At 37.9% G+C, this 26717-nt stretch overlaps 1 protein-coding gene across 2 annotated transcripts in view; it reads right to left on the bottom strand.

Annotated features, from left to right (window-relative positions):
- The window catches only part of LRRC2 (leucine rich repeat containing 2), a 77760-nt gene that overhangs the window by 38990 nt on the left and 12053 nt on the right, over positions 1 to 26717 (bottom strand). For both annotated transcript variants that reach the window (XM_008632934.2, XM_017733350.1), the window contains exons 3-4: positions 15306 to 15516; positions 2010 to 2166 (exon numbers count right to left, since the gene is read on the bottom strand). In XM_008632934.2, the coding sequence (XP_008631156.1) occupies positions 2010 to 2166; positions 15306 to 15516 (368 nt within the window). The remainder of the gene's footprint in view (positions 1 to 2009; positions 2167 to 15305; positions 15517 to 26717) is intronic.

The raw sequence follows: 26717 nt of genomic DNA, 5'->3' as shown, positions 1-26717 counted from the left end.
AGACAAGAGTCAGTCTCTTCTCCCACATGAGAAGTGGGAAAAGCCACAGGATGAGAGGAAATGACCTCGAGTTGCACAAGGGGAGGTCTAGATTGGATACTAGAGAAAAAATTCTTCACTGAAAGGTTGGCCAGGCATTGGAACAGGATACTCAAATAGTAGGTAGAGTTAACATCTCCAAAATTGTTAAAAAAAAATGTGTGCATGTGTCACTAAGGGACATGGTTTAGAGATTAACACAGTGGGGATAGGTTTATGGTTGGAGTCAATGATCTTAGAGGCTGTTTCCAATCTTAGCAATTCTTTGATTCTGAGATCTGTATTTGTGCCTTTTTTGTGGAAACAGATTTTAATAGCATTAATAATATTTTTTTTCTCGTTTTCATTAACAGTGCATAATATTATGAGAATAAAGAAGAAACTTTTTCTGCCTCTACTACCTCAGTTGTTAAGCAGCAACCCCTTAAAACCCTCTGTTTAATGGTTTAGAGTAGCCTCTGGCAGGAAACTAGTAGCCTTTCCCCTTTCTTTCAGGCTATTTCCCCTTTCTTCCAAACTATGTCTTAAAAGTTGTTTGTCCATTAAACTCACTGACCTATCTGAGTTCTGTAGTCAAAGTGCTGGTAAAACAGTGTTCATTTTATGTCCATTATCTCCTGCTTATGTCTTATGATCTGTTAGTGTGTTTAGATGCCAGGCTGAAGCTATAAAATATATCTTGATGTCTGTGTAAAATTTTCTTTGCAAAATATAGTACTAGTAAATAAATCAAAACACTCAAATAAGTGTTACTTGAGTAATAGAATACTAAAAGAATAGAAAGTTCTAGCACAGATTTCTGTATTTCAGGACACTCTCCCTCTTCCTGTTTTTCTTAGTTAAACCTATGATATCAAGCTAGGTGGAGGTTTTAGTCTTTAAGCTGTTTTCTCTTAGTGTACATAAGGAATGGAAATCATGCGGAAAGCTTAGGACTACTGCATTTAAAATCTAAGGCTGAGGTATTAGTACAGCTGGGTGCATGGGCTCGACAGTGGCAAACCCATAGTGGGCCCAGTTTCTTCAGCTCTCAAAGATGCCACCTGTTACAGCTATATTTTTCCTTGTAAGAGCAGTAAATCCCTCTCAATATCAATACAATCTGTCAAACAAGCTTTTATATTGTAAGATCCAAAAACACAGGGGAGGCAAGCATTAAAATTATTGTTATGGAGCTTAAAACAGCAAGGGCTAACACATGAAAGCATTAAGAATTTGTTTCTCTAAAACTCGTAACATCAGGTTGGGTAGATTTAGATTAGGTATTAGGAAGAAAATCTTACTGTGAGGGTGTTGAGGCACTGGCACAGGTTTCCCAGAAAAGTGGTGGAAACACCATCCCTGGAAACATTCAAGGCCAGGTTGGAAGCGGCTCTGACAAACCTGGTCTAATGAAAAGTGTCCCTGCCCATGGCAGTGTGGTTGTACCTAGGTGACTTTTAAGGTCCCTTCCAATCCAAATTATTCTATGACTCAATTATTCGATAATATATATCCTTATTAAATTAAGATCATTACTGAACACTTTAAAAAATATAAATTTATATTTTTTGCAGGATTCTATTTTTGTTTCCTTTTCCCCACAACCTTATGTTTTGATTCATCTTGTTTGAGGCTTAAAATTCTGTAATACTTCTATTTTTCTTAACCTGTAAGGAATATAAAACACCACCTGTTCCCAGAAACAACTCTCCATCTACTTGAATATAAGCAATAACTGCCTTATAATCAGATAGCAAAAATGTGCTAACTTTTTCCCATGTTTGATCCATACTACATACATGGTTTTCACTACAATCTGGCAAGTATAATTAAAGACAGAGAGATATAAAAATGTAGAGGGGATTGTTCAGTGTAAACAAGGAAAAAAATTATCAGTAAATTAACAAGAATATCCCTGGATGCTCATTTCCCTGCAATAGAGTTAAATGGAATGTGTATAAATATCTGAATATCTTGGACCAACTCACCAATCTCTGCTGGAATATGGTTGATTTGATTTTTTGACAATTCCAGTACTCTCAGATCTTGAAATATTGCAATGTAGGTTGGAATGGTTTGTATCAATGTATTGTACACGTGCCATTCTTTCAGATAGGTCCGTTCTTTCAGAGAATCTGGGAGTTCCTGTAAATGAAATAAGAACAGGCAAATAGAAAGCATGAAGTTAGAATTTTGTTACCCTTTTTCCAAATAGGGAGAAAAATGCACTTTGCCTTAATTATCTTGATGTAGAATAGCAGTTTGCCAAAGCCTTACAGAAGCTGTCTGCTTTTGAAGAGCATTGCAGCTGTCTTCACCACATATTTATTTTTTTTAACTCATAATGCAATTATTTGCTCAAAAACAGAAACCTATCTGAAGAACTCAATCTGTTTGGTGTCTCACACATTATCTCTTTTTTCCAGATGGAGGATTTTTTTTAAACACATTTCAGTGCTTTAATTCACACATAAAGATGTAGTGAAATGCAGTACAGAACAGAAGAGTGCATAGAGACTATCTAAATAGGGTCTGCTAAAAAAAAAGAAAAAAGGTGTGACTATGTTCTGAATACCTGCCAATGTTTCAAATTTTGTTTTCCAAGACAGAACAGAAGCATTTCAGATAGTGTACACACATATCACCTGTCTCAACTTCCTAAACTGCTACAGCAGTGTTCAAAAATTTTTCCAGGTTTTCTTTAGGAAGAATAAAATTGATTTTTAAATTAAATAGCAAAACTTATCTTTAAATCAGTCCATATTTGCAAGTAGTTCTTGATTTAGTCATGCAGAATCCTTTGTTTTCCAAATTCCAGTAATTTTTAAATTTCCTGTGATTTCTGAGTAATTTTCAGATTATTCTATTTAACAAAACTCTTTAACATAAAAATGAAACTAAAATTTATAAAGCCTTTGATTCTTACAAAATTGCTTTAATTAATTGGTATTCACTTCAGATCTACATGTCTTTGTTTGAATTTTGTCACTGAATTCTTTGAACTTGAAACAGACAAAAATCAGTTTCAAAAGATGATGGCCAGATAATTTAAACTCCACTTTCTTAAGCATCACATAACTTACCAGCCTGTCCTATGTTTTATGGCACTGTGCACTGGTAAACATGAGGAATAAATAATCTGGAAGAGGTTCTACCACTAACTTTGCTCTGTAAGAAGACATGTGAGAGTTTCAGCCTTTGATTCTTTTATATATTTCAGATTTGTTTCCTGTGTGTGAAGAGTATGACACAGTCGGAATTAGTGTTTTTATAAAAAGGATATTGCTCATTTCTTTTTTTCCTTCTAGATTTCATAGATCCCCCAAGATGTTTATAAGAGTGATGCATTTGAATTAGGTTTTTTTTATTAATGCTGAACTTCTGGATTAGCAATACTGCTACTTAACTCTTAGTTAAATTAAAACATCTAATTGCAATTATAGATATACTGGACTGTTGACCAGAAGCCATTTTTTCAACATTACTGCCTCTAATTTTCAGTTCTTTTCAAATTTGCACATGCAGACAGAAAACCTATGTTTTGTCATTCTGCCTTGCTACCTTCCCTTTCATATTTGATACAGATAATTTCATTTCTTATTTCATCTTCCAGTTAGATATGTGTGTGTATTCCATTGTGACCCATCTTCTGTATTTGTCAGTTTAAGACAATTAAAAAATAAAATACCTCAAATGTCTCAGGGCTGGTAGTGAGAAATCTCTCCAAATTTGTGGAATTCATCACTATTTCTCACCTTCAGTGCTGCCCATTTTTCTGCAGCAAAATAAAATACTAGATGACAGCAAGAAATTTGGTTAGCATTGTCTTTCCTACCTGTAACGCATGGAAAATTCAGCACAGGGGATAGTATTTAGCTGGAGTGTCATAGATGCCTCTGTAGGGAATAACTATGATTCAGAGAGAGAGATGAATAATCATACTGAAGGGGAAAAGATGTCTGTTAACATTCTATTTCTCCACAGTTCAGATCAGTCTTTGACTTTCTATTGACCTACTGTTTTTTGCACTTTTTTGTCACAAGACACCATCTCCAGCTCTTTGGTGGCAAATACAGCCCTTTTCCCTCTGAAGCCAACAGCCATGCTGTTTTCCCACACTGAAGGGGGTACTCCACAAAATTCTCCTTGATCCATTGAAAACAGTGCAGCACACAACGCTCTCTGCCAGATCAAGATCAAAGTCATTCACCATTTTAGAAAAATTAACCCAAAATATGAAAAATATTTGTTTATTATTAATGCATAAAGATTTTTTTAAAATCTCTATGTCTGCACTAAGGCTAGTTTAGAGCACCAAGATATTCCTGTGCAGCAACAGAAATACATTTAGACATGACTTCAAAAGAATGGAAGTAGATTCCATTTTTCTACCAACTGCAAACTTGCTTTTCTTTCTTGAGAATATTTCTTTGTATCATATGATCATATTTACAACTTGCAAATGCAAGCATGCAAATACTTTGCTACTATGTGCCTTTTCAATATTTTCCATTTTAAAATACATTTATATTTGTGTTGCTGAAGCATAAATGGATGTGATATTTTGCTTCATTTACAAATTAGATAGGGATGGCAACTGAAACTTCCACAAGCTTTACGTTTGCTTTACTCTCTGATTCTCTTGTGTTCTTTTGTAATCTTCTGCTGCCATGCTAAAGCTGCCATCCTGCTGATAAATTGCTGCATGAAGACTGACACTTGGAGGATAGTCAATCTTTTGTCTTTAACCGCAAAACAATACTTCAAACTTGTTTGATTTTTGGAAGAGAAAAAAAGTTTTAAAAGGAAATAAATAACAAACATACAACCACTGCTGATTATAATATTTCTAATTAGGAGAGAAAATTACCTGCTAAACCTGAGCCTGAACTAAAACTGTGATCAAAGCTCTAAGAAGTTTCAATTTGGTTTATTTTCCAGCTCTATACTTTTATTTGTCATGGGCCAAAACAAAATTTTGGATCCAAACCTCCCACTCTTTTAAAAAAATTTTAAGTTTGTTCCAGGCACTCCCTGCTGCAGGTCTCCAGCACAACACTGGCACTGTCCCCATGTCCCCCCTGTTGTCCCAAAACAACTGGGTATTGTCTTTCACTCAGTGTGCAAGAGGCTGATCCACACACAGGAGTTCTTCGACTAATTTACAGTTCTGCACAGAAAGGGTTGCTGGGTGGCAAGCCCTAAACCTTAACAAAGCAATTCTATCAACAAGTAGTTTATCCTTCTGACACCTGGACATCACTCCCCAGCCACTGGCTGCCCAGGGTGGTGGCACCCCAAGCAGCTGAAGGCAGACAGGGCTGAGCTAAGCAGGGCCACAGGCACTGGGACTATGTGGGGGTGATGGTTTGGGTCAGCTGGAGCCTCTGTGAGGAGAAAGCAGCCTTATGCCAGGCATGGCTGCTTCCAGCTGGGTCCACCTGCTGGAAACCCACCCAGCCCGCTCTGTGCATCCCCACCCTGCTGTTACAAGGCCACTGGGGTCACTGCACATGGGGTACCTTGATCACAGCAGCACATTCCTGGGCCTTTTGTGGTGCAGGGGTCTCATGGTGCCTAGAGTCCACTGTCACGCAGGGCCACACGTGACAGGAGGTTATTTAAAAAACACTAAGATCTGGAGTGCCAAATCCCAGGAGAAGACTTCCCTCAGGAGGCAGCATCTCCCCTGAGTGCCTCAGTGGCAGAGGCTGCCAAAGAGTCACAGAGTGACAGACTAGGGGGACGGGACCACCACCTCCTCCTCCACCTCATCCTCTTTGTCTTTCTTCTCTTGCCCATTGGTGGGCAGCAGGCAACCATAGGCAGTAGTGCAGGCAGAGGAGCGCTGAGTGCCTCTCACTGCCAAAGCTCAAGAGATGCCAAAGGCAGCAGCTTCTTCTGACTTCGTCAAGCACGTGACAGCAGCAGATGCAGAGAGACAGGGAGCTGCTGCACACAGACCCTGCTGCCCACCCCCCAGCTCCTCATCAAGCCCTCTGGAAGCCCACGCCCTCAATGGGCAATGGGTGGGGTGGTAGCAGGGGCAGTCCTGGAAGTGTCAGAGACAAAGAAGGAGGTCTTGTCAGAGGAGGGGGAAGTCTTTAAATTCTACAGCCCCCAAGAGCTGTCTCAAGTGGAACATAATGAAGACCAAAACTGGAGTGCTAGAAAAGAGAAGACCCCCTTGCCCCTCACACGTCAGGCATGGTCAGAGTATTGGGGCTTTAACAATGGGGTATCCCTGCTCAGTATCCCACCTCTAAGCAGGAGGGAAACAGGCTCAACTTTGATCCTGATTTATGAGCCTCCCTGGGAGGCTGAAATTATGGATATGAGGACGACAGCAACATCCACAGCAGCAGCCCCAGAGAGCCAAGAAGCTGCAATTCACAGGCCCTGCTGGTCACCCCCCAGCTCCTCCACGTCAAGCCAGCTGGAAGCCCATGTCCTCAGTGGGCAGCAAGTAGGACTGGCAGCAGGGGCACTCCTGCCAGCACCAGTGACCAAGGCCTTGGCTAAGACGGAGAAAGACTGGGAAGATAACAGAGACCAAAAGCTGTCCTGAGGAGAGGACAGCACAGAAAAAAATTGGGATACTGAGGAAGAGAGTCTTCCCATGCCCAGCCCACACAAGGCATGAGAAGAGCTCTGGGACAGTCAGCTACACACACCCACAAGCACCGAATTGGATCTGCTGAGGTGGGTCCATAGCAGGCTTTCTTATGACCTGGATCCACCCTGCTTGGATTGGGAGGAAGTTTTTTCAGCTTTGAGGGCGACCTCATGTGGCATATGAGGGAAAGAATCACTTCTGAAGAGACCACTTTCTGGGAGGAGGATTTGATGGAGTGGAATAGGAAGTCATTTGAGTGTATGCTACACAGGTCCTCACCTCCAGCTGTCCCCAAGCAAGAGGCCTCTTTCTTCAGGAGGGCACTTGGTGCACTGTGCTGGGTGTTCCAGTGCCCTTGCCTCACAAGACAGCCAGAGCTATAGCAACCTGCTGCCAGCGTCAGCAGATCTGTGGAGATGGCAGCTGGCCCTAAGCCTGTGCCCTGTAATATCCCAGGAGATAAGGGGCTAATGTGTATGTCTCAAACAGCAGTATACGGATGGATGGCTGTGGATCCAACCAAGTATTTTGGTAATAAAATACAAGAATTGTTGATAATAACCAAGGATTTTTGGTAATAACATGCCATGGGAAAGAACATGATATGGCTGGAGAAGGGGGCCACACAGTAGGCTGTGCCGGCCCAAGTAGAGCAGTGCCTCTTCAGGACAAACATCCTTGTTGTAGCTCCCAGAGATAAGCATGATGCAGAACCCCCTAAGCACAGGAACAAGGCCAAGAAATGGCCTTGGACTGGACAGGGATATCAAGGCCACCCAAAACCCCCAAAGGCCTCCAACCTATTTCCAGAAATGTCTGTAAGAATGGACTATTCATGATGACAAATTTGCACAGCAAGTGAGAAACCTGCCTTCAGGGCACAAAAACCTCTCTATAAAATGTACCTCCATCAAGTCCAGGAGGAATTTCCCGTGTGATATTAGACTTGTGGAAAAAGGAGATAATAACTTCCACTTGCTCTCCTTGTAACTCTTCTGTTTGGCCATTAAAAAAGCCAAAAAGAAAATGGTGATTGACTATGGATTGTGGAAAACTAAATGCTAATACTGCACCTTTAACAGCAGCAGTGCCTAACATTGCTGAGTTAATTGCCATAATACAGGAAGATCATCCGAGTTTAGCCACCACCACCATGAAAGATCGGTACTTTATGGTTCCATTTCAGGAGAGCCATTGGAATTGTTTTGCTTTCACATGGAAGGAGATGCAATACACTTTCACCCAAATACTGCAGCAATACCAGGACTCCCCCACACTAGGATACTTTACCCTAGCCCAAGAATTAGCTGCAATTTCAGTAGATGAGGGGATAAGGACTTACCAATATATTGATGATGTATTGATGGGGGTCCAGACACAGATAAAATGGGAAACATTAAAAAATATATTATTAAGCACATTGAAGGTGTAGGGTTAAAGATCTCAGAGGATAAAATTCAGTGTCCCGGTAAGAGGAAAAATTCTTGGCAAGGGAGATGCTTTTCCCTCTTGAGACATTAACCTCAGTGTAGCAAGTAACCATGCCATAAATTAAAAAGGAGCAAGGGCACCTCAGGAGATCTGCCCATAGCCTATCCCTAAGTGGTACGTTTTGATAAAGCACTGAGGGATGTTACCATCCCCAAGCACATACCCCACAGGCCTATCTTGGGACTTTTTCACCCCATGGCTTAACACTGGGCCCAGTTCCTGGAAATTAAGATGCACTGGACCCATATCCAACAGGCAGTACTTGTGGAAACCCTTGCACCCACTACCTGTTAAAGACTATTGTGCTCCCATTGTCTCCCTAAATATATTTGTTAGACTGTAATGACACCTGGATTTGCAAGATGAGGAACTATCTTGTACCATTTGGATAGGCTTTGAGATTTAAAATGCTTTTTACACTTTATATAGTTATCAGATCACATCAATGGACAATAGAAAACATCACATAGCAAGTGCATACATCAAGCAGTTGGACAAAGTATGCCTCTGGAAAACTTAAATTGCAAGTCCAATAAGTGTCAAAAAAGATTTTAAAAAATCAATGAGGATTAGTTAAATTAATCTTTAATTACTTAAAGAACAAGATGTATGTGGAATGTTATATTCAACCGATAGAGAATGTTGCATTACCTTTCGTAATGCCTCTACTTCCGTTAAGAAAGCATGAGCTAAAATGAAAGAAATAACTAGCTAAACTGCAGAACTGTTTCAATCCATGAAACCAAATGACTGGTTTAGACAGTTGGAGCCCTATCTCTGGGTTGATGTCTACACTCTGATCATTAGGACTCATAGGGTGGGGCTCATGGTTATTGCAATTTGTAATGATTTCTTATAAAGAAATAATTAAGAATTATTTTCTTAATTATTGGAATGGCAATTGTTTGATATATGATTTGTTGCATTATCTCTTCTGCTTCATTCTTTTTTTGTTCCTCTGTTTGGTATGTTCACATCACCACCATGGATGAAGACAATGATCAAAGACTATGACCACTGATCAAAGTTTAAGTAACAAGGTGGTGTAAGGAAAGGGTTAATAACATTTGCAGCTTATACTTCAAACAAGCACTCAGTGGTAGCTATCTTCTGCTTGTACTATCTCCTCTATCTCTGTATCTCTCTCTCCCTCCTCCCCACCTTGCTCTTTTTTTCCCATATGCTTAATAAAATTGGTACACAAAGTAAAATGATTATTCTTAAACCAGCATTTGGCCTCATTTGCACCTTCATTTGGGCAAAGGACTTTAATATCAAATTGTAACAGTAATTTACTGTTAAAACTTTGTGAGGTTTTTTGCACCCTCTAAATGTTGTCATTTCTTTCAACCATGAGCATTTACAAATCTGGGGTGGGGCATCACAGTCCCAAGGGAGCAGCGTGGGGGATTTTTTGTGGACATGTTAATAAAACAGGATGATTTTCCAACCATACTCACTTGTGCCTGTTGCTTCTTGAGGGAAAGATGAGTGCAGGAAAGGCCCATGCTGACAGGGAGAGCAGGAGAGCCCCCTTACTCCTGTTCTATGGGCTAAGCAGAGACCCTGCCCTTAGCCTCTCACATACCTCTTGCACTCCAGCTCCTGACCAGTTGAAGCCCAGAAGCACAGAGGGGCTGCTTCCCAACAGTGCCACCAGGCTAAACATTCCCCAGGCATTTAGGATCGCGGGTTAGTGGTGGATCTGACAGCGTTAGGTTAATGGCTGGACTCGATGATCTTAGATATCTTTTCAAACCTTACTGATACTGTGATTCTATGAAATGTAGTATGTCTCGGGACCACCTGTAATAATAAAAGTGGTCATGACTGAGTCAGAATTTTTTTTTTTTTTTTTTTGAAGGGGGATATCTCTGGAGAAATCTCTGGAATTTACATAAGCACAAGAGAGATTTTCCCTGTCCATTCAATGCACCAATGCTACTTGACCCATTGTAGGAAATAAATACATCACTGTCACAAACAGTTGGGAATAACAACTGGAAATTCTCTGTTCTCAGTGAAAATACATATTATGTTAGACAATAAAACTGTGAGAATAAATACAAATATAGTAATTTGCTGCCTTGTTCTATGAGGAAATTACATGCAAAAAAATCATGGTTTATGAGTAAAGAATTTTACCACCATTCACTTACTTGCACATCTGACAACAAAGTTTTTTAAAGTAGGTATGCATCCAGATCCTCTACTTAGGTAAAGCAGGATGGCCGAGAACAGTCCTACTCTGTATTTGAGGAGCATCATCAATTTTCCTCTGCCAGTATTGATATCACAACATTAAAAAATTTGTTTATCCTGAATATTCTGTGAAAAACATTTAATTCACTGATTCACTAGAGAATAAACATTCATTAATTAACAGCAGAAAATAAATACTCAGAGGAGAGAAACAGAGTTAAAGTGATTTAATTTAAAAATTCATATGAATATTCATGGCATTATTTTGCCTCAGTTTCTAGTTCTAATGGTGCTGTTTCTCTGAAGAACAAATTTAATTGAGTAGATACATGTTTATGTGTACAGAGGTTCTCAATTAAGTGTTTTATCAACTATGCATTGTTCTTTCCTAGGCATCCAATTCAAAGGTCCATAATATTATATACATATTTATACATATCTTTTTCACAGTGTGTTTGTCTGAAAAACTCTCAAATAAATAATTTTCTTCTTCTGAAACATACCTTGGGAACCTGAAATTACTTGTGGCACAACACACCATACTCATGTTGTCAAAGTCCCAAGTGTTTTGCAAACACAGGAAGATTTAGGAGACTCACTGCTGGGGCAATACGACTGTATTCTGCCCCTTTTTTATTAAAAGAGAAAAAGAAGAGAAAACCTGTCTGATTTCATTCACAATATCAGATTGAGATTCTATTATTATAAGACCAGCCCATTTTTTATTGTATGCCCTTTTCTTTCCTAACTTTAAATATTAATTCATTACTGTTCCCAGCTGGCAGAAATGTACACCCATGGGAAGTAGACACTAGAGTCACAGAATCACAGCATCACAGAATTAACTACCTTGGAAAAGACCTTTGAGATCATCGGGTCCAACCTACGACCCAACACCACCTTGTCAGCCCATGGCACTAAGTGCCACATCCACTCTTTTCTTAGACACCTCCAGGGACCATGACTCCACCAGCTCCCCGGGCAGCCCATTCCAAAGACCAATTACTCCTTTTGTGAAGAAGTTCTTCCTAATGTCCAGCCTAAAATATTTGCCTGGTATGTAAAAGGGAGACAAGGACCCCTGAACCTTAAGGATGTTGTCAAAGAATGCCAGCCAGATGGAGCTGTGACAGACAAAGGTAAGACTATCTCATCAATGTAGTTATCAACCACTGTCCACAGGCTGAAGGTAACTACATGGACAGGCATGGCTAAACCGGAACCCAAGTTACAGAATGTCTTTCAGATTCAGAGGGACTTGCTGAGCACTTGTTCTTCAAGCACAGAGGCTTTGTACTAGTTCTACTTCCAGTGCTGTTGATCCACAAGGAAATATGGATCTACATAAAGAGAATACAATTTTTTTCAGAATTCATATACTGTAAAATTAAGCCCTAGTCTCTTTAGCTACTACTTTGTGCCTATTTGTTCAACCTAGTATTTGTTGTGGGAGCTTTTTGCTTTTGCGTGAGCTACACAAAACATTGTAGTGTGTCATTTGCTGTTGCAATCTAGCATTTTCTCCTTCTGTTTTCCCGGCATCAAAATAATATTCATTTATGTACTTACCCCTTGCAAGACATGCCTAGTGCTAGCTGTATCATGTTTAACATTGTTATTCCTACTTCTAAGAAAACTTGATTTGTACTTGATTCTTCTTGTTTCCAGTCTCTTTTCACTGATCTCACTGTCACTCTAGCTTTGTTAAAAAGCCCAAACTGAGCTGGTTCCTTGTCTTCTTTAACACTGTGTCATAATTCCTTGGCTTTTAATCTATAACTCACTCACTTTATTCATCTTCTTCACAGAAATACATGCCTTTAAGGAGGCCTATAATCATGAACACTAGAAGTAAAACTGTACCAAAAAGTGTTAAAGACTATTTATTACATAATTATTACCCTTTTTTCCCCTCACTATTTTGTTGCTGTTAAAGACCTTTATTTTTTCTCAGATGTGTTAAAATAATTACTTTGCAAGCACAAGGAACAGTGGGTCCCCACCTAATGAAAATACATTATTATATCCATGATATTTGAGAGGTGGGAAAAAAGTGCCACGAGGTCTCAAAGGAAGGAATTCCTATTAGGAACTCAAAATGTGTGATCTGCTCTGATTTTCACCTTTAGTAGGGTTCTCAGAAGAAGGTCTGACATTATTTTCAAAATGCATGATCCAGATAAGTTTCAAAATATTTTTCCAAACTATCCCAAACTCTTGTGGCTGGGGGAATATTGTTGCCTATCCACAAGTACTCTGGCTGTGCAAGGTATCCTCAAAGATAAGGAGAGACCATGTTCCCTAGGTGCCAGCCAGCCTCATGGTGCTTCTGCTGAAGCATGACCAAAGACATTGACTACATCCCTCAACTGCTAGGTTAATGGGTTTCTCAGTGAACTTAAAGGTCTTCTCCAGCCTAAATACTTCTATGATTCCATCCATTTTAAACCTCCTACTCAACAACGCAGAATCAGTAAGCCAGATGCTCTGTGGATATCGAGGACAAAGCAGCAGCTTCCTTCTAACAAGACTACATTTTTACCATCTAGACATCCTGGGCACTCTGACATTGAGGCCTATGAGAAGGATGTGGTAAAGCCATATCCTTGTGCTGGGGATTACTCCTCTGTGAAACTTAGCTTCCCAGAAGACATAAAAAGAACTGGTATAGCCCAGAAGCAAGCCTTGTTCTCAAAATGAAACCTCTAAGACACACCAGCAACCTACTCAGATTTAGCGATCAACTGTCTAGAGGATATATTACTGCTTCATTGATGAGAGGAAAGGGGAAACATAATAGAAATACTTACCAGGTAAAAGGAAGATAGAAGATTCAACTGCTCGTCCCCAAATTGATACTTTACAGGACTGTGCTGTTTGCTGCTGCCAATGGTAAGTGCCAAGTCAACAGCAAATCCAGCTGGTTATGTGCCCGTAAATCTGCACAGGTAATCCCAGCTCTGACTTCTCCAAGTCCCTGAGTGCTTAATCACTGAAACTTTCAACTCATAGATGTATTTGTGTGCAAAACACATCAAAAAAACTGAACCACAATAGACAACACAGCTCCCAGCTACATAACATACAGGCTTCTCTGAGGAAACTGTCATATGCCCACAGATTTTTTTAATGTGCAGATTGCTAGACTGTGCAGCATTGGTTTTATAGTCTGAAAATTCATTTTGTTTAAATGTGAATTACTTTCTTTTTGTGAGAAAGTAATGGGGGGAAACAGTATAATATCTGATTCTGTCTTTGGTTCAGAAGCACCAGTTCAGATTTTAAAAAAACATAATGAGTGGTATGATTTGTATAACATAAAAACTTTACAAAATTTTTGCAGTAAGTGGATATACACTTCTTTCAGAACTTTGTCAAGTGAGTTTTCGCAATTTTAAAATAATTTTCAGCTGTTAGAAAGTGACATTTCTTTTTGATTTTAAAGGAGCACTGATCTTTAAATAAATAATCTTTGATTGTATCTTTTTCTGCAGACATCTGAACTCTGTCACAGTTCGTTGTTGAAACAGGACACCCACTTTAGCTAGGCTAGAGCTGGACCATGAGACTTGATGTCTGTTTGATGTGGCCACACTGAGCATCTGATAAGGAGATATCAAAGCCCATGGTGGTTAGGAATGTACTGCTCAAGGTGGCATAGTGTACATAACAGTACACCAATTTCTCTTAAATGGGATTTTTCAGAATGTCAAATTAAAATTACATACTCTGGAAAACAACAAAATGTGTGTTTGATTTTGCCTCCTAATGTAAAGCCTAGCTTATGGTGACAAAGAAAAATTTTAATGGTTTGGCAAAAGAGAATAAGCAAAAGAAAAGTTTAATTACGCAACTCTTCCCTGATGCACTGAGGATATTTGCAGTTGCTACTATATCAGTGTCTAAGGAGCTGTAATCTCTCTCTTTTTTTTTTCCTAAGGGACCACTAAGCTAAGGTTTATAATACCCAAAAGAATGCAGTATTTGACTACACATCTTAAACATCACTTTCAAAATCCCAAGTTCTTGAATGAAGAGATGTGATAACTCTCCAGCAACCAGTCCTATCACATCAATGATTGGTATCAGTTGAAGAAAGAGTATCCTTAGTAGAGCTGAATGGGAACCAGGGTTTTCTATAGTCCAGAAATTTTCACTATTCTAGGTTTATTCAGAAAGAAATTAAAGCAAGAAAAAAATGAAAACTGAAAAAGAAAACACCATCAGATTCAAAATCAAATCTAGGTAATGTTACACTTCAGGTCAATCAAAAAATAATTCTAGCTTTTTTTATCAATTAACATTTTGACTTTTTTTAAATGAAAATGCTACAGAAAAATCAAAATTTTGATTTCACATCATAAATAATGTAGTGTTTCTCTGAATACATATCAATCAAAGCTTTTACAACTCCAGAAAGCTTCAGAACAGGTCTAACCCACCACTAGCTCAATTTCAAGCCAGCACTAACTCACATCTTACCTGCAAACTGGTATTTCACATCAAACATATCTGCAAGTCAAATGTGCTTTTTTTTCAATAAGACCATTGTGGATTGATGCTAATATTAGTTTCAAACTGAGTAGAGCTTGAGAAAGTGTTATCAGACCATTAGAGCAAGAACACAGATCTCTGATTAGTCGAAGACAGCAATAAGACAACAGACATTATTTTCATCTCTCTTCACCCATCTGAGAATTTTAGCATAAGATAATCTTATTGCAACATTATTGCTCATACCAAAATTTTTGAGAGGGATAAATTACATGTATCAGCAGAGAATTTAAAATACACATACCTGAAAACAAAACCACTAGTTCAGGCTGAGGTAGAAAATGCTTTAGTCACTTCTAACACTGTGAAAAAGCATCAACTTAATATGCATTTCCCATTAAAAAAAAAGCAGTGATTAAAAGATAAAGTCTAAGACACCCGAACTCTTCACCAACAGAAACATATTTTCCATTATATTTACCGTCCACTGCTCTCCAGAAAGCTGAAAAATAAACTTGTTTTGTTCCTTATTTGCTCCATCTGGCAAAGCACGACTCTTCTTGAGCTGAGGAGTCTTTCCATAAGTGTCCAGATCCTTCTCATTGATGTCTACAAAGCCATTCTTGAGGTATTTTGATTGAGGAATACCTTTCTTACGGCACTCTAGTATCAAATTCCATTCCTGTTTTATTCTGAAATAGTGCCAAAAAAGTTTATGTGAATCAGCTGAAAAAATGTGGCAGGTAAGTTCTAAAACTTAATCTGTGTTTGCACAAGTACTTCACAAAATATAATTATTCATCTAAGGTATTGGCTATTTTTTATATCTCTGTTTTAAAAAGGTGCATTTCCTGGAGTTACGCTAAGATTTTCTAGACATACATATAGATTTCAAATGATCAGGATTTCATTCACTGACTACAGTACAGTGACTCCCAGAGAATAATAGAAAAGTGGAGACTGAGCAAATTGCTGTGGAAAAGAGCAAAAATTATGCTCTTCAATTTGATAAGAGAAAATATATTCTCACAGAACAAGTTATATGCATAAACAAAATCAAGTACCTGGTGATACATGAAAATATTTTCCTTGGGGAAAAATAAGTGAGAAGTGCCTTTTTCCCTTGCCCTTTCTTGTTCAAGTATAATGATTTATTTTAATTTTTACACCAATAACTTCAAAGTTATTACATGACAACTGATTTCAGATTCAATTTCACTGTAACTTCTGTATCACCTTCAAGGCAAACTTTTTCTCTTGTATCTTCAGGCGCAAATTCAATTTGACATAATTAAGCATTGTCAAAAGCTCATGCTTCTAGTTAGGAGAGATTTATTTCCTCTTACTCAATTAAAGAACTGGTTAATTAACAGAAGCAAGCCTTCCTTACACCAAAATAAGACTCTGCAAAGCCTCTTGTATGATAAATCTGACTTCACACTTTGGATTCTAGATCCTGTGGTACATGAGACTCATTTATGTCATCCTCATCCTCTAATAGATATCTTAGTCTAAAGGATTGAAGAAAATTGACAGTTGAAGAAGGACAAAAAGTTCAGAATAAAGTACCCCTAGAGAAAGTAAATACATCATGTCCTAGAAAGAGAATTACATGAAAGTTTATAAAGTTCAAATAGAAAGCAACAAAACCTTTACATGTATTACGACTTACTCATGGGATTTTTCTCTACAATGTTAAGATGGAAAAAAAAGATCACATGAAACAGAATCATAGAATCATGGAATTATTTGGGTTCGAAAGGACATTGAAGATCATCTAGTTCCAGCCCCACCACCACAGACAGGGACACCTTCCGCTAGACCAGGTTGCTCAAGTTCCACATCAGCCACAAAGGAGGCTTGAACACTTCCAGGGATGCGGCATCCACAGCTTCTCTGAGGAACTTGTTTCACTGCCTCATTACCCTCACAGTAAAGAATTTCTTCCTAATATCTAATATAAACCTACTCTCTTTCAGTTTGAAGCCATTCTCCCGTGTCTTGGCACTACAGTTCTTGATGAAGAGATTCTCTCTGGCTTCCCTGTAGCCCCCCTTCAGATAATGGAAGCTTGCTATGAGATCTCCAAGCAACTTTCTCTTCTCCAGGCTGAACAACCCAAACTTTCTCAGCTGGTCTTCGTAAGGGAGATTATCCAGTCCTCCTATAAACTTTGTGGTCTCCTCTGGACTTTCTCCAACAATTCCATGTTGTTTTTATTTTGGGGGCACCAGAGCTGGATGTGGGGTCTCACAAGAGCAGAGTAGAGGGGTAGAATCACCTCCCTTGACCTGCTATTGATGCAGCCCAGGACACAGTTGCTTTCTGGGCTGTGAACACACATTGCTGGTTCATGTTTAATTTATTGTCAAGTATCACCTGCAAGTCCTTCTCCTCAGGCCCGCTCTCAATCAATTCTATTCCCAGCCTGTAAGTATGCCTGAGATTGCCTCGACCCAGGTGTAGGACCTTGCACTTCACTTTGTTGAACTTCATGAGTTTTGCATAAACCCACCTCTCAAGCCTGTCAAGGTCCCTCTGGCCGACATCCCTTCCCTCCAGCGTGTCTGCATCACACAGCTTGGTGTTGTCAGTGAACTTGCTGAGGGTGCCCTCAATCCCACTGTTCATGTCACCAAAGAAAAGATGCTGAGCAGTGTCAGCTCTAACACTGACTCCTGAGGGACGCCAGTCACTGAGTCCATCCGTCAAAATCCATGACCCCCTATTCAGAGTCAAAGATGTCATGCAAGACAGCACTGAACACTGTATAAGTCCAGGTAGATGATGTCAATTGCTTTGCCCCTATTCACCAGTGCCATGGCCCCATCATAAAAGACCCCCAAATTCATCAGAATTAAAAACAGAATGTCTGGTTTTAAGTCACATACAAGAAACCAGTTACAAACTTAGGTACAAGAAGTACGTCCCAAAATCTTGTTGAAATAAATAATTTTTGGACACTCGTAACAAGGAATGAAACTGCAGTGCAGAATACTCTTATGGAAATACAGCAGCACTGACTTCATGCTATCAAAATAAGTCTTTAGAGAGCAAAACTGCATGCCTAGATAGGAAGGTTTTACTGAGACAGTTGTATACATTGTGTCACAGAAATCTCAGGGGATGTTAGAGAGGCTTGAAGGCAGAGAGCGCAGCAATGGCAAAGACAAATACAGAGCACAGGGACACACTGCAGGCACTTTGTACACTTTTGGAAAATACATATAACCGTTTATTAGAGGAGCAAGCCTGAGGGACCACCAGACGACAGTTTCAAGGAGCAGCACACTACACATGGAGCACAAGAGAACTGCAGAAAGCCCCTTCTGTAATGACTGCAATGTATTCTCAAGTGACATCTTTATAAAGGGAAAGTACAGAAAAGCACCTTCTACAAATATTTCAGAGGGTGAATTAACAGACAGGTTGTTTAAAAGGTAGCTCACTGGATAAAGTGTTAACAGACTACCTGAAGACACCAAAAACTCAGACTAAGTACATTCTAATGGTGACAGTAAGAATCTATTTCTTCCTTATTTAAAAAATATCAAAAATATTTTTAAAAGATAAAATTATATTTATCTTCAAATGAAAAAAGTTAGAAGGAAATATAAGCTGTGATTAACACAGAAAAAGGAAATGAAGCTACTACAGGTATGAAAATTAGCAGGAAAAGGATTTGTAGCATATCAGAAGACAGAAGCCTGAGAAAGATGACGGGAACCATAATTTCTCAAAATGTGAAAGGAGAAATAAAGAAATAGTTAAAAAAGTTATTGATAGCTGCAGAAATATTACTCATTCTTGGCTTCAGTTTTCATTAGAGAGATCAGAATGCACTTCACAAGTAGACATCTGGAAGAATATTTGGTATTAAAAGTATCAATAGAGGAGGTGTGAGAATACTAAAATATATTTGAAATAACTCTCCCAGTTTCTGTCAGTGTCTACTGCACCTGGAATATTTCATACCACAGCAAGCTGTGATATGTAAATGAGTCAAGAAAAAAAAGACTGGACAGACAGAAAAGCATTCAGCCCGGCAAGTCCCTAGAGTGGACTAAAGGTGCTAGCACAGTCAAGGAAGAGTCCACCAACTATGCACAATATCTTCACAATAATTTTCTGAATTTACTTGATATGACAAAGACAACAAAATAGGTTAAAAGAGATACAGCTTCTTAGCCCATACTCTGATATCTCAACAAGCTGTAGCTAATATTTCTAAATTTTCTATTACAGAGGGAGAGATATCCAAACACCTGATTTCACTAAGCAGCCCTACTAAAGGTATCCCCACCAGCTGCAGTCTAGAAGAGCTCAGATGACAGAGTTTTCCATATCAGCAGACATGATAGTTCAAACACTTTCAGATGCTTTGACACATGAGCCAATCCAATTTTCAATGTTGATCTTAACTATTCAATCCGTCATTTGGACCCTAGAAACTGCCAACACAGCAGAGTGTGGAGATTTTAATGGCAAGAGATCACTAGGAAAAGCTACAAAACAATATCTTCATATACTATAAGGAAAAAAACCAGTCCCAAACCACCTACTCACATTTTGTTCCAAAACTTGTCTATCAGTGAGCATAGCTAAATAATTATAAAAGCTCTGTATTGATGGGAAATGAAGTGGTATGGGAAGGGTGCTAAATGAATCTCAAGGAAGAAAACAAAATTATCTGAACAATTAAGAGTCAGGAGCCAGAAGGACCATAGGATCAAATACCTAGAATTATTTTTTTTAAATATTCCAAGTTTTACTTACCACTCCCATACTGCTCTTTCTCACATTCTCCAGTCCTCCACCTATAGCTTTTTTGTCCTTCTGTGAAGCTTAACTCTACATTACTACCCTCTCATTTCCATGGAATTCCTTCATTTTCTACCAAAGCAATAAATATTTCACTCCGTGCATAATTTATTGCACTGAAAAAACTTGCCCACAAAATGGGGAGTTTTTGTATTCATTGCTCTTCTCTCAAGCACAAAAAATGACTGACTTATCCCTCACAGTATAAATTCTAAGGTTAGAAATTTAAAAAACAGAAAGAAGAGGTCAAAAATTTTAATTCAATAAAAAGTAAGCTGCATCAGTGCTGGCTCTCTTAGGTAGACCCCAGGAACACTGCAGCTGAGGGCTCAGATCTAAAATTTTACTCTGTCAAAACAAGAAACGTAAAAAATAGAAGAAGGGAGCTACAGTAAAGCTGAAAAAAACAAACTGCCCTCTGACAGTCTGCTGATAATATATACAAAATACAAAACTCAGGAGGTCATTGCTAGCCAGGTAAAATATAATGCATGTAACAAAAATGGCTATTAAGCAAATCAGTCAGTGAAGCATTTACCTCAGAAGAAAGACAGGGGTCAAAAATAAAACCTGGTAGGGAATTCAGCGTGTATATTGCACACTGATACGGAAGTCCTATGTCAAATTTCTTCTTTACTCATATATTAAGTTAATGGAAACATGCGCTGTTAAGCTTTTAAAGAATGCAAGTATTGAGTACAAGCACATTTAGAACAGATGGAAAGAGAATTAATAATGAAGCAACAAAAGTGCATAATTTTGTACAGTACGTCTCAGAATAAAAACATTATATTTCCCATGGGCAAAGGGTCTAATAATTTACAACACCTGCCTGTACTCTTGGGTTACTTGTTAACCAAATTAATCACTGTGAGCCTTACTGGTCTGGAATTGCGACTTATATCAAGCCAGTGTGCCTCACGAAGCAAAGATGACAAAGCTGTAAATTTGCAGGTTCGGTTGAGATCAAACCAAAGGGATCTATTTGGCTACATGGTTGTCATTCTGCTCTGTCATTGTAAAAAAAAAAGAGGTGATGGTACTTTTTATGGGATCATTACAAAAATAAAGAATTTTAAGTCTTCATTTGGTGACAGTCCTCAGATAAGACAGAATTTCTACCAGGTTTGTCATATCTGGAGGCTACAACATGAAACTTTGGGACAGATATCTAAAAGAAAATGCCTCTAAACCAATGGGGCAAAAAGAGAAAAAAAATCTCTACAAAAATAAAATAATCTTCTAAATACTAATACACTTTTAGAGAAATTAAATTTCTGGTCTTGACAATTTAAAGACTCCTGATGTTCCAGAAACACATTTTCACAGATGACAAATGAGTCACAAAATCACAGCTCTCCTGAAGTTTATGTCTTTTTAATACTATTTAACAATAAAATATTTTTGCCTTCCTCTACACCTTGATCAAATGGTTTCAGTCAGATTAAAGAAACAGCAATCATTTTCAGTATTAAGAAAGTTGAAGATAGTCAAGTCAAGCCTAATTTATGTGGGAATATGAACACAAAAAAATATTTTTCCTGGACAAAGGGCCAGATGAGATCTAAGGTTCTAAATCAGCTAACTACTCCAGTATTTCCACTTCAATCATACAAATAGTTCCACTAATTTTAAAAAAGGCTTGTTGCATGCTGCTTATGTTTGTCAAAAAAAAAGTTACATTTCATACCTATACATCTGTAACACAAAAGCACATGTGTCACTAAGGCAGATGTATGTGGTATAGAGGAAATTTTACTCTGGCAAGCTATTTTCCAACACATTTCCATTTTCCAGTAAGCTTTCAGGACAATACACTATAGTTATGAAATGGGATCAGCAGCGAAATAGAAGATTCAAGTATTTCCACTTTAATTAGTCCTGAATTTCACTTCAGGAATCATTTCCCAAACGCTACTTCACTATTGGAGTATACATTCAGAAAAAAGATTCACAGCATATAATTTTTTAATTATTACACATATTTCTTTTCAAGGATGTGAGAGTTCCCTGCTTGAAAATTTATTTTCTCCAACAAAATTCTCCATCTAATCAACCTGATGCAAAGAGTTACTGTATAATAAGTTCAGTGATTGGACCTTTCAAAGGAACAACCAGCTTGGAAAGGAAGTGTGCGTTGGTAGGGGTTTCAGAGCCATTGAAGCTAATGAGGAGTAACTGGGTTTCTTTGAATTGCTCTTCCTTCAGCAGTTATCCTCTGCTCAATGTCTGCTTAGCAGCTCTCGGGGAAAAGCTATGATTCTTAGGTACGGAAAGGAAGTTTCGTTAGATGGCACTATTTCCTCTAAACCAGGACAGAAGAATTGACCAGGACACTACATGATGACACCAGCTGAGAACTCCTGAGTGATGTTTAAATCAGAATCACTAGCCATGTAGGATCATTAAATAATCATATGGAATTTTTAGAAGAGCATTGCAGTAAAACTGGAGCTCAGCCCAGAATAATATTCCTGATGGATGAGTAACATTTGCTTCAAATTCAATTGGATTGATTCAATTTCAGTATCACTGCGAGGCTCTTCCCTCCGTTTTAAAGGATTGTGGCTAAACAACAGCTTTTATCTTACAATGCACTTCTGTGCATTACTTAAGACACACAGTCTGTTTGCACAAGTGCTTACAAATAAAGTCAAATAACTTAGTGTATTTATTAATGCTGCAGATTGAAACCAAACTTTTTGCCTATAATTTGTGTTTGGGGCCAAGGAACTCCCAGCTTGAGTTTTAGACTTGCTTGGAAAAAGCTTTGCATTGGGTATTTAGTAGGAGAATAAAGATAAACATAACAAATAAAATCTTAGTTCAGGTACAAATAGAGTTATAACACTGAAGTTTGGCAGAGAGATAGAGACAAATCTTTTTTATTGGACAAAAGTGTAACCTTTCAGAGAAAAAAGTCAGTCTGCCTGCAGAGTGTAGTTTGCTGTTTTGCTTTTTACTTTTAATATTTGGGAAGCATATAACTCAAAAAAATAATACATGCACATTTAATTAGTCAGATCTCGAGGAGAAATTTTTGGAGAAGAGACTCACTGGAAGAGGTAGCTGAACAACCTTTAATTTTTGCTGCATGTTTGTGGGTGGACAGAGCAGGCTGTGCCATTTCACAACAAAGATTTAGATAGCTAATCTGGGCAAACAGCTCTGGCATTTCCTCACTTGAATGCTTAATTTGTTAGCCTTCAGATTTATCTTACCTGCTTTTCACACAAATGACAAACACGTTGCAACCCTTCAAAAAAAAATCTAACTGTAAATTTTCATTCTTATTCCCTTAAAAAAAAAAAGAGAGAAAAGAAAACAAGTAGAAAAGAAATCTCAATGTGGAAAATTGTCATATCACATCAAGTTCATCTGACAACATTCAGGATTTTGAACAATCTTTTATTGTTCCCCCCAACCATGCTCTAGAAGATTAAACATAAAACAGTGCTATAAATACAAACTTCTTTCCATAATATGCACTTTCATAAACATATAGAAAATCTCAGCACAGTGGACACATTTTGTAACATTGTGTTTCATATTCTATGGGAGATTTCGAATGGCCTTGTCTGATGGGATCAAGAGCATGAAGTAAAATGAAAATAAGTCTACCAAACACTGTCCTATTTCTTTTTCTTTTATATTCAGTTGCTGGTTTATGTGTGTTCTTTAAACTGCCATACTTTCACAGTCCCACAAAACCAAAAATTTATCTGATACCAGTACCTCAGAAGGCCAGTATTCTCACTAGTTGGTTGTCCAGAATCAGATTTCACTGGCCAGTTGCTTAAATATCTGCCCTGTAAACAAATCTTTACAAGACCTCACCATTAATGCACAGTTGAAGCTTTTAATTTATTTGTGAGATTTTCCTAAGAAAATCTTCATTCAAAAAATATCTTACAAGTTACTGTTTAATGATGCTGCATGAACTAAATTACCTTGCCCTAAGGCAAAAACAGTTCCCTAGAGGTTAACTGGAAGTTTGTCTTTGAATAATACATACTACATTTCACTGCATATTATCAGGTCATTTTACATAGTAACACTGCATATAAAGGAACTGCAAAATCTCGAAGACATTAGCAAATTATAACGTCTTTGAGAAAAACTGGGGTTTGTTTAAAAAAAAAAAAGCAGCCTGAAAAGGCCAGATTCCAAACTCTGTTACATGAGTGTATTTGCAGAGAAACTCTACTAATTTCAACCCTACTTAGCAATTCACTCTGACTTCTGGCAAAAGTAAATATCTAGAATCTTAAATGCTAGAACGCAGCCTCATTTCAGGAAAGTATCCCTTGTAAACGTCTTTTGGGAATTATCATTTGGGATCATAGTACTTTCAAAATACTTTCTTACTGTGGCACAGTATGTACTTGCTTTGATTTCAGTGGACCTACCTGGCAATAGTAAAATTTTAATCTCTGAGTATGATACCTGAATTTAGTTAATGCAGAACTCCATAAAATAATGAAATGTAGTTACACATCGAAATATTATTTGTATTATTTAATAGAAATACAATTTAATCTATACTTTAAAGCTAAAAGCCAGTGAAGTCTTCTCATATTTTTGGTCCAACATTTGAGAGCACTGAAAAGCACTTAAGAAATAACATGTGAGCTGACATTTAGGACCTAAATGCCAGTGGTCTCTTCACACCTCATAAAAAAAAGAGGATTTTTTTTTAACTGAATTTAGCATTTTGTTACTAATATTCTTATTACTTTGACCATTATTCTATCAGCTTCGTTCATTCTATAAGGCCTGAATCATGAGAATGCACACGAACTTTTTCATTTGTTTCAGTGGGTATAATACTGATCACTCATATTCAGAAGACAAAGTCTAATGTATTTCCTTCTTTTTTCCCAGGACCTCTACAAGTAGAACTAACTGGAAAGCAATCTGAGTGTGTGAAGATACACAGCTGTGCAAAGCACAATATGCAATTAGCAATTTAAAAGAAGAAAACAAAAATCCTTTGTGCAAGCTGCAGGTGCACCTGGGAACTTTTACTTCTGTGTATTTTATCTCAAATTCCCCATCTTCAGGTGGTACAGGAGGATAAGATAATGAATTTGGACATCATTACTGGAAAAAAATCAGGAAAAGTGGTGAAGCTCCACTCTTTTGGATGGAAGTGTATCTACAACAATTAACCACAGGCAGAAAAACAGGGAGAATGTATTGCTTTTATGGAAAAGACAAGTCAACGTAAGAAATTAGTCTTAACGTATGCTACTGACAAAAGATATGGGAGCTCAAATTAGCTACCTCAGAGGACATAACGTGGCCCTCTTTCCTTCTTACAGAGAGAATTTACCATGCATCATTTGCTTTTCTACTAGTGAACTCAACACTTATCTTCTGCACCAAAGAAAACCAAAACAAAAGTGCGGCAGGGGGATGTTGACATGTTGTCCACACTGGGACAGAAATAAGGTTTGAATAAGTTTCATCCCAAATCCTTTCACTGGTCTTTTCCACATAAGGGAAACATAATGTGAATATGAAACATAACGGAAACAGCAAACATCCATCTCTCCACTGTCATGGTTAAACCCCAGATGGCAACCAAGTACCACACAGGCACTTACTCCCCAGCCCCCGGCAGGATGGGCAGGAGAATCAGAAAATAAATATAACATTTCTGCATTAAGAACAGTTTCATAAGAGAAACAAAGTAAATAATAATAATAATAATAATAATAACAACAACAACAACAATGAGAGAGAGAAAAAGAAAACCCAAGAGAAATAAATTATATAAATTATACCCAATACAAGTGCTCACAACCTGCTGACCAATTCCTAGTCCATTCCTGAGAAACAATTACTCGCTCCTTGCCAAGTCCACCAGTTTCTATACTGAGAATAATGTTCTATGGTATGGAGTATCATGTTCAGGTCAGCTGTCGTGGCTATGCTACCTGCCAGCTCTTTGTGCAGCCCCTAACTAGCAGAGAATGAGACACTGGAAAGTCCTTGACTTAGCATAACAACTACTTAGCAACAATCCAAACAAGTGTGTTATCAACATTATTCTCATACTACATCCGAAACACAGCAGTGTACCAGTTACTAAGAAGAAAACTAACTCCCAGTTATGAAGAAGAAAACTAACTCTATCTTAGCTGAAACCAGGACACAGCTCACACCAAAAAGAAAGCTTATCCTTGCTAGAGAATTCAATCTGAAGGATGAACTTCTTTTTCTTTTTTTTTTTTTTTTTTTTTTGTTAGGAGTATGGTTTTTAATGTAAGCTTTGGTAAAGATGGGAAATCCAAGACTGCTCCTATGGCTGTTTTAAAGAGAAAGGGACCACAGAAAGGACAGTCAGACTTTGCATTACCCTGGTCTCATCTTAGACCAGCTGCTCTGTTGTCAGGGTAGCTGCACTGGCAGTGAGAATATATGAGTGAGGGCCTGAAAGCACTGAAACACCACACAAAAGTTCAATGCAATTATGTTCTTAAACAAGGTCACTGTTTAATCCTATGCATTTTATTTTTGAAACAGAAGGTGATTTTTACTTTTTTCTCTTCTCAGAGGGAGGAAATTAATGTCATATGTTTCCAACCTTGCCAACACAATATAATATTTTACAATGTCTTATGGGAAGCAAAGTACTGCTTAAAGAAAAAATTAATTCAATATAATAAAAACAATAAAATTATCAGTGTGTGTAAGCATTGTAATCAAGGCCTTCTTTAATACCCCAACAAGAAAAAAATAATCAATCAATTCTTATTCTCTTCACTATTAACTATACAGAAGCAATTGAATATGTCCACTAATTTAATTAGTTTTCTTTCTCCTGTCAACTCAACAAAAAGTCTTAAAGTATTTCTTAGTACTGAAACTTACGAACATGTTCCATAATGAATAAGCCATACTTTTATGCAGCATATGAGAAATAGAAAGGTACAAAATGTGTTATTTTTCCCTTCAATTTATGTCTACAGTAAACAATAAGGTATACCACTAATATATCACATAGGAAAGAGCAGGAACTAATGAAATACAAGTGTAGTTTGTGCTGCATTTCTCTGTCACGTAG

This window comes from Corvus brachyrhynchos, unplaced genomic scaffold, assembly GCF_000691975.1.
Source record: "Corvus brachyrhynchos isolate BGI_N302 unplaced genomic scaffold, ASM69197v1 scaffold424, whole genome shotgun sequence".
In the NCBI taxonomy this organism is placed as follows: domain Eukaryota; kingdom Metazoa; phylum Chordata; class Aves; order Passeriformes; family Corvidae; genus Corvus; species Corvus brachyrhynchos.
The sequence above is the reverse complement of the archived record's forward strand: the minus strand, read 5'-3'. Positions and strand labels throughout refer to the sequence as shown.